This window comes from Propithecus coquereli, unplaced genomic scaffold, assembly GCF_000956105.1.
Source record: "Propithecus coquereli isolate 6110/MARCELLA unplaced genomic scaffold, Pcoq_1.0 Scaffold214, whole genome shotgun sequence".
Taxonomy (NCBI): Eukaryota; Metazoa; Chordata; class Mammalia; order Primates; family Indriidae; genus Propithecus; species Propithecus coquereli.
The window spans coordinates 263,064-272,624 of record NW_012146523.1 but is presented as its reverse complement, the minus strand read 5'-3'; the positions used below and the strand labels follow the sequence as shown (position 1 = coordinate 272,624).

Sequence of the window (9,561 nt, the reverse complement as noted above, 5' to 3'; positions counted from 1 at the left end):
AAAAAAAAAAAAAAAAAAAAAGAAAATAATAAGCCCAGAGTTTAATTCTGAATGGTCATATATACTATGTATCTATGATGCTAAGAGATCACTGATTTTAAGACACATCACCAAGTAATTGTGCACGTCAATTGTAAGACGCATCCCTATTTCAGAAACATTAAAAAGTTTTAAAATGTACATTTAGAATCAAGAAAAAACAGTAATTACAAAAGATTATCAAAAAACAATACTACTTCATTTTCATGTGGAAAACAAACTTAGATGAGCCCATATGATAAAAGTTCACACTGGAATACGCTGGAATCAATCTGTCAACCTAACAAAAATTTAGAGTCTGAAAGCAAATATTATTTCTAGAATGGTATTACATTGAATGTCCAAAAAAAAAATCACATCTACTCTGAACAAAGTTAATTTAGAATAAGTGTGATCTAAAATTCACATTTACAGATGTGTCAACATGTGAAAGCAGCAGAATCAATTCAACGAAGACCTGAAAATAGATGTTTTATTGAATTGACTAGTCAATTTAATCAAAATCACCTAAAGGTATCACTGCAGACATACTCCAATTACATACTTGCAAATATAACAAGAGTGATATAGACATATCAAGAGAATAGGCTGTGATAAGAGTATGTCAATTTTTTAAGAAACAAATTCTTGCTAAAGAAGAGCAAAAATGTATCAAAGATGTAACTATAAGCTTTCCTCTTAACTCTAAAAAAGACAAATTAATTTATACCACTGTTTACCCACTTAAATGTTTTGTGTATCCTACATTACTATTCTGTAATATCTCAAAGATTAGACTTTTTAAGAAAGCATATTTCTATACTAAATTATTAATTCTACAATTATAGCACATTTTATATAACAATTGAGCACTTATGTGCAAGGCACTTTTCCTGAGTTACTTTCAGATGTATTTAATTACAGTATCTGAGTATTTCTAGTTTAACAATAGCATTAAGGCCTCCAAGATTAATATATACTTCATTTTCCCAAAGTCTGTACCAAAAGGACTTGAAAAATATCATTGTAGACTTTCACTGACACGAAGGCTATAACTGACAGCATCAGTTTATGAGAGCTTACCATGTGCCAAATAAATGCTTTATCACATTTTGTCCTCCGAACAACCCTGTGAAGACAGTTCCATTACTGTCTTCATTTTACAAAAGAGGAAACTGAGGCTTAGAGCCATTAAATTATGCATCCAAGATCACAGGAATGCTAAATGCTACAAACCTAAATTTGAACCAGATGCTCTCTCTAGAGAGTTCAAGCTCTTCACTGCTGATTATCTCACAAAATGACACTATTTGGGGAAGACTTCTTATCAGAATAAAAATCAACTATCAATTAAAAAAGTATAAATTACAATTTTATTTTGAAACTACCATTAACTTTGAATCTTCAGAACACACTAGTACTGAGATCCTAATATCCGTACAAAATCCAATCCCTACAATAAGCTCAGGGTTCTAAGGCAACTAGCAAATAAATACTGTTATCCTACTATGTATGCTAGGCACTATAGATATAACGGCAAAACTAAAAGATGTGGGTCATCATGATTTCCAACTTTTTTCTAAGTTCTTAGAACTCAAGCAGAGATGGGGAAAAAAAAACTAATTTCACCATCAACTGAACTGGGGGAAGGGAAGGAGAGGGGAAGAATAAGCTTTTTCTTTTTTTTTTTTTTTTTTAATTAAAAACATAGTAGTGAAGCAACATTTTTATATTTAAAACAGTAAAGGGCCTGTAATCCTAGCATTTTGGGAGGCCAAGGCAGGGGGATCACTTGAGGCCAGGAGTTCAAGATCAATCTGGGCAATAGCAAGACCCCATCTCTACAAAAAATACAAAAATTGGCTGGGCATGGTGGCACATGCCTTGTAGTCCCAGCTACTTGGCAGGCTGAGACAGGAGGATCACTCAAGCCCAGGAGTTTAAGGTTGCAGTGAGCTATGATGACATCACTGCATTCTAGCCCAGGAGACAAAGCAAGACCCTGTCTCAAAAAAAAAATAAAACAAAAAGTAAATGACTAAGTCACTTCATACACTGTTACCCATACATCAACTACCTGAAAACCTTCTTTCTAGAGGAAGATCATGAATCACAATTTGAAAATCACAGATTCATAAAAATGAATTTGCCAATGGACAGATTCTTTCAGCCAAGAAGCACTCAAAAGATACTTCTAACTTTCGCCAATGCAATAAAACCATTTTCTATTTAGTGCCGATCAGTTCTGTTCTGGACTCTTCATACACACCATCTCTAATCTATTTACGAAAGACACAAATATGTTCTTTCTATATTTTTACCTCACGAAATCTATCAGTAGGTTTGAATAGGTAATTGTACTTTCTATACACACTACAGTAAAATGAAATAAAAGATGACCCATGTATTTAAAAAATTCACATTCACACATTAAACGGTATACCCTCTTTGATAAGCAAAATTTGGTCTTTGATACATAACCCAAGAAGTATGATTTTGAGGTATTTTGTAGTGGTGCTCCCAGCTAGGGGGAAGGGTAGGCCCTGGCCAAGGCAGGTGGAAGTCTTTGCTAAAGAGTAGTCATAGGAGAACAGAGTACAGGCCCAGCAGAACCCTATTCCCCATAGACCTGGCCAACCTATCCTTCCCCTTTTCCGACAAACTGAAGAGGCCCTGTGGAAACTCTCACTCTCAGAAGCTAAGGACTGAGAATTTCCTCATCTATGCAGAGCTACAATCTGTACTTGAAAATCTCTTACCCACCCACCCCAACCTCTTTTCTTTCACCTAAATGTCATATTTTCTTTATTTCCCACATTTCTTATTCATCCTAACCCCAGCCCCTATTTTTCAGCAGCAGGACATTTTGTGCTGTGGCCAGGCAGCAGAAGGGTCAGCTAGCTGAGTCCCCTAGACTTGTGGTGTGATAGCAAAAACAAACAAGGAAACAAGGTCTACTAGACCATAATTGGTTTTTGATCTTTGGGAAAGGAGTTTCCCCAATCTGCACCATCCAATAACATATAAAGCTATCATTCAATATTCAGACATTCCACTATGCCTAAAAGTTACAGGTTGTTTTTATTTACACTTCCTATTTGATAATACAAAATATATTAAAACAAAGCAAGAACAATAAAACCACATGATCAGCAAAGACTCTACTAAATTTACCTTTCAAATTATTTTCCAAGAGATATTCTATAATGTAACAACATCAGTAATAGAAAATAAACCATCACCCGGGACAGCGGCTCACACCTGTAATCTCAGCACTTTGGGAGGCAAAGATAGGAGCATAGCTTGAAAACATGAGTTCAAGACCAGCTTGGGCAACACAGAGAGATCCTGTCTCTACAAAAAAGTTTCAAAAATCAGCCAGGCATAGTGGTGCACACCTGTAGTCCTCGCTATTCAGGAGGCTGAGGTGGGGGGATCACTTGATCTCAGGAATTTGAGGCTGCAGTAAGCTATGATTGCACCACTGCACTTGAGCCTGGGCAACAGAGGGAGACTGTCTCAAGGGGAGGGGAGGGGGAAAAGAAAAGAAGCTATCACTCAATGACTACTTCAGTAGATTCTTAATCTCTATTCTGTGTAACGGAACAGAAAAAAATATTCATGGTCAAGTAAACCACAAATCAAACCATCATACTTTTACATTCATGCCCTGTATATGCTCTCCTAACAATATATAAACACACACAAACACACTATAGGCAGATATTTATGAACCGGCCATGGCCTTTAACTGACTTTAAATAAAAGTTCCCTATGGTTAAAACCACGTAAAAGAGGTAATCTTTAAGGAGAAAGAAAAATCCATGATCTTCATGGCCCACATCCCGGAAAGATAATTAAATGCAACAGAAAAATAGAACTTAAGATAATAAACTGATACCAAAACCAAAAAGGTTACGATAACTGAGGTACCTTTTCGCACTAGTTGACAATTTAGCAGCAGTTTTGCTGGATATTTTTCCCTCCTTTTTCTTGGGCTGAACTTGCTCTCTTTCTGGTTCTTGCTGAACACTTTCACGCTGGTCTCCATCGGAACTTCCTCCACTAGTGCTTGGACTGTCATCAACTCTTTGTGCCTCAGTGGACATTTTAGATCCTAGATTAAAGAATCAAAAATTATTTATTCAGCTATGAGGAGGACTACTGTAAAGTGCCTCCAGCATAGAGAAAAAGTGAGCCTCAAAATAGAACAAGTAAAATTCAGTATATTAATAAAATGGACAAGTTGGCCATTTATAAAACAAATAGCTTTGGAAACTGCTAAAACTTTCTTTCATCCATTCAAAATGTATTGTGAAATAAAAACATGAGAAATTTATACATAAAACATTCATAGCAACATTATTCATAATAGTGAAAAAGTATTAGAAACTCAAACATCTACTAACTGATGAATAAACAAAATGTGGTATATCCACATAGTAGACTATTAGACATAAAAAGGTAGTACATGCAGCAAAACAGATGAATCTTGAATCATTACAGTAAGCGAAAGAAGTGTGCCACAAAGGACCACAAACTATATGATTCCATTTACATGAAATGTCCAAAATAGGCAAATCCAGAGAGATATAAAAGTAGATAAATGGTTTCCAGAGGCTAAGAGTAAAAGGAGAATGAGGAGTGACTGCTAATAGGTGTGAAGTTTCCTTTTGCAGTGACAAAAATGTTCTTAAATTAGATAATGATGATGTTGTACAACTCTGTAAATATCCTAAAAACCACAGAATTGTACATTTTTAAAGGGTGAATTTTACAGTATGTGAATTACATATCAATAATGCTATTATAAAAAAAGAAATAAAAAATGACTGAGGGCCTACTCTCTACCAGGCACTATACTAAGCCCTCTGGCCCACAACTGTCAAAATTTGGACTAGTGGGCAAGCCAACTTGCTAAGTACCATAACAGCGGTTAGTACAAATGGCTACAAGAACAGTGAATGGAAAGGGGGTATGGGGGGAGGACAGCAACAGGGCACTTCCAAGTCAATACATCCTCAGGGCTGGGGTAAGGTTAAAATCCCCTAAACCAGCAAATTTTTTTAAAGTAAGCTTTGTGATAACAGAATACAGAGGCCTGAGTGATTCTAAATAAAAACTGAACTATATGATAGTGTCCACACTGATCCAGCTACATGCTAAGCAACCATGTTTCACAAGAGATGGAGACTGTATTGAGACACTGAAGTATTCATTTTTTTTCCACAATCTAGATGAAATATCCCTCAAGGCTTTCGAATTCCCTTTGCTCTGAGTTCATGCTCCCGAAGCAGCTCTGATTACCAACTCAATTTCCTCAATACCTTGATACTTAGGTAGCTCTTATAACCTAGATAGTAGATACAAAGAATTCCAGTATGTGAAAGGAATATTTCTTTCTCAACCGTCATCCTATCATATCAATTTGAGTTTGATAACTATAAATATATCCCCTATGACCCAACTAGCTTATAGTGTTCTGACAAATCCAGAACTGAACCAACAAAACTCATGCCCAGACTCTAAAAAGCCTTGTGTTCACCATGGTACTGTCACCTAATAATCACTTTCAGCACCATATAGCTACCTTTTCAGACACTTCTTCAAAAAACAAAACTACCTATGTTTAAGAAGTAACATTAAGATCACAAAATATGCCTTGCGAAGTCATAGGTAAATTGAACGAATTCTTTTAAAAAGGATACTTTTGATTACTCGATCAAATTAGGACTTGAAATAAAACTGTTTCTGATATGATCAAAATAAGAATAGGTAAAAGAAAGGTACCTCAAATAAAGCATAATTTTTATTACTATAATTTAGTCCAAATGGATGGCTAATTGATACTGATAAAAATTCATCATCAACGAAGATTTAACTTCTAGTGTGCTCTAAACCAAAGCAATTTTATAATACAAACCTTTAATGGATTGAAATTTTTATAGTAAGACAAATCAAAAAGCACTGCAAAAGAATGGAAGAATCAGCACAGAGAGGTAAACTCTCAAAAGAAACTACTGAATGCCCATACTGACACACCACACACCCCACCACCCCCCTCTCAACCCCAACAGCTCTATTCCCCTATGACAAACAAAAACAGGTACACCCTAAAGCTCTGAAACACACTGATGGGAACTCTACTTTTCTATCTGTTCTGTAAATGGAGAGCATCAGTCTCTACAGCTGTGACATCTTTTATGAGCACTAAAGTCACTTAATAGAATACTGAAATTTTATATCAGTATGTTTCACGTCTAGCTCTAAAAGTCCTAACATATTTCTTGCTATTTTTTTTATTTTTATTACACTTTAAATTCTCATTCTTAGATTTAACATTGGCTTTCTTCATCTTACTTCTTTCAGTTAAAATATATCAGAAGGTTAAAACCTTGTAAGTATGTACATAATAGCTTATTAGATAGAGTAGATATGCATGGGAGTGAGAAAGAGAACAATTCTCAGGGAAAGGTACTCAGATATAGCAAAATGCTGCCAGCAATATTTTAAGAAATGTGAAATGAGTGAGAATCATTTTATACATTTTAAGCCAGAAGGAATCCATTACATGACAAATATACAGGAACTTAAATGAAATAATATTCTTATACTGAGGTGGTAGCTTCAGTTTAATAAATTATGATTGAATAAACTATGCCCAGAGTTTCAGTTGTATATGACATTAATTATAAAGCTACACATTCTTCTCAATATTATTTAAGTGCATTTACATACTAATAATGCTATGATTATATACTCACTTAAAAAGATTACTCAATAATGTAATCTGAGCCATAATATGAAACCCAAATTTCACAAACTACTCCAGAATATCAGAGGAAAACTAAAGTAAAAATTAGTCTCACTAAAGTACTATTAAAAATACTATTAAAATGCCTAAATAGAGGCCAAATTTCTACAGAGTCACGATAAAAAAAATTATTTCCACTTTTGACCTAAAATATCTTATTTCACCCAAATCCTAATCTACAAATAATAAACTCATCTGAGGCCACTGATAACCACTACAGAAACTTTTAGAAATAAAGTTTCCATATCTTTTTTTCAAATAACAAGAATAAAGGGAATTTCTACTGGTTTTGTTTTTGAACGCCTGATTACAGAAAAGGTATGAGAAAAAATGACTGCTGCACTCAGCCTGCAAATAATTTTTATGAAGAAAAAGTAGTCTACAAATCATTTTAATTAGTTACAAGTATAAAATCGCTGTCTTGTCTCTGCAAAAGAAAAATGAATAAAAATTTTCTGAATTACAACTCTTTAAACATTATCTCCTAAATTAGCATTTTTAAATTATCTTTAAAATTAATTCCTAAATAGCTAATCTGATCCGATTATCTCATCTACAGGGAAGATAAATGGAAATGCCAGGGTTATAAACACAGAGCGCTACTTTCCAATGATAGTTTCAAAGACAGTGAGATATATACATTGATATGTTTACTTCAAACTCAAAGTAAAACTTCGTTTTTAAACACAAAATAGTAAGGTAGTCCTTCCTAAAACACGTATTAAGAGTTTAAATATTATTCCTTCTTCAACACACAAATTGTCTAAGCTTGCGTTAGCTATAATACTGTATGTTGCAATTACAGTCCTAGAAATTATCAACATATAGTAAATGAAACTCATATGTTCCATAAAAATGAAATTATTTGGCTTGAAATATTACTGATAACATAAAAGCAACTATAGGCACTCCATAAATCCAGATTAATATCTACATAAGCCTTTTAATAGTATCTAATAGTATAAAACTGCAAAAACAAGTGTTCAGTTGAGCCCTTATAACTAGAAAACGTTTTATTCTGTCATCTGTTATCTCGCGGTCTTCCTACTCACGTTTCCAAACTTTTCTAAGATGTAAAATAATTCATATTATATGCACAACATCTGGCAATATCCATCTTTAAACTTAACTGTAAAGGTATTTATGCACAAAATAACAGTGGAACACTCGATTTTGGAGTGTGCAGGAGAGACAGAATGGGATATGACATTATATGAAAACACTCCATCTTCAGCATCAACCCACATACGGAACTCCGAAGAGCCAAGGAGCATCCAAACTGTCTGAATAAAGGCAAATATTTAGATTCTCAAGGTCCAGTCTGAATTATCAGACACTCAGAAACATACTTTTTAAAGAATCAGGGATTAAAAACTAATTAGAGCTTAAAATCTTTCCGAACTGCGAGATAATCTGAGGGTAAACCCTAGCACCTCCTTTAGTACTTTTAAATAAAAATCTTTGAGTGGACTCGCAAGAATACACAATACAAAACGATGAATCTTGAAAACATGCAAATAGGTCTAACAGCCACCGAGCACAGGATGATGTCTTTCTAAAGCGGCCTTAATTTCCTTAAGGGAAGATGGATTGGACATTTCTGGTTGGTCGTGGGGGAAAAAAGCCACAAGAAGCCACTCTTTATCTTCATTAGAAATGGTAAAGGGCAAAATGATCGAAACATTTCGAGAGAAGAAGAGAAGGGAGAGGGGGAGAAGTGGGGCGGTGAGGCGGGGGGGAGCAGGAGAGAACAGAGGGAATCCAGTTTCAAACCAGGCCAGTGGGGGCTGCAGAGGAGGCACCAGAGGAAAATGGGCTTCGTTGCCAAACTGTGACAAGCACCAGGAATCACAAAAGACAGTACAACACACACCCCACACTAGAACACACACAAATACACCCCACAAGGTCTTCCCCGGGCGGGCCACCGGGGTGCGGCGGCGGAGCCAGAGCCGGCACTCGCCAGCAGAGACACCATGTGCAGCAATTATGCAATTAGGGAAAACAGCAAAAGATCAAGCCGGGCACTTTCCACCGTGACATTTACCCTGTACTTTTGCGAAGACTTAGTTCCAGGATGCGGCTAGGAGAGGGCAGGGGCTCGGGGGGGTGGAGAGGGATGGGGAACTGAGAACGGAAAGGGGTAGAAGAAGGGCAGAGAGGGAAGAAGCAGAAGGGGGGATGGGAAGGAGGGGTAGAAAGGGCGAGAAACGGGGGCAGGAGGCTCGCGGGAGGAGGCGCAGAGAACAGGGCACGCCAGGGAGCGAGGAAGGGGGAACGAGGGCGCGAGCAGCCCAAGCAGAGACCTGCGGCGTGGAGGGGAGGTTGGGAGAGTAGGGGGGACGCCCGCGAGAGGGAGGACGCCCGAGGAGGGCAGCCACCGGCGCAGCCCGAGCGAATACCTGAGGGAGGGGTGTCCCTGCAGGTCGCGGGCTAGTACCGAAGCCCGGGAGAGAAGGCTGCCGAGGCGCGAGGCAGGAGGGGGACCGGGGAGGCCCCAGGGACGGGATGTCCCCGCGGACCATCTAGTCACCGAAAGCCGGACCCACGCACCACGCACCCGACCACGCCTGTCCCCGCCGCGCTCGCGCCCGCCCAGACTCACCCTCAGCGCCGCCGCTGCCGCCGCCCCCGGCCGTTCCAGCTCCGGCTCCTGAGGCTGCTGCCCGCGGCTGCCGCTGTGGCTGCCCCTGAGTCCTAGAAAGTGAAGCCACCACCTCCGGGAGCCG

General features: G+C 37.8%; 1 protein-coding gene across 2 annotated transcripts in view; it reads right to left on the bottom strand.

Moving 5' to 3' along the window:
• UBE2E2 (ubiquitin-conjugating enzyme E2E 2) overlaps positions 1 to 9,555 on the bottom strand; it is a 384,028-nt gene extending 374,473 nt beyond the window's left edge. The window contains exons 1-2 of one of the 2 annotated variants that reach the window (XM_012644571.1): positions 9,438 to 9,555; positions 3,952 to 4,135 (exon numbers count right to left, since the gene is read on the bottom strand). In XM_012644571.1, the coding sequence (XP_012500025.1) occupies positions 3,952 to 4,127 (176 nt within the window). In that variant the 5' untranslated portion in view covers positions 4,128 to 4,135; positions 9,438 to 9,555. Of the gene's footprint in view, positions 1 to 3,951; positions 4,136 to 9,234; positions 9,408 to 9,437 lie in introns of those variants that run through there. The other variant, XM_012644572.1, reaches the window with a different exon arrangement.
• Between the last annotated feature and the right edge of the window lie 6 nt (positions 9,556 to 9,561).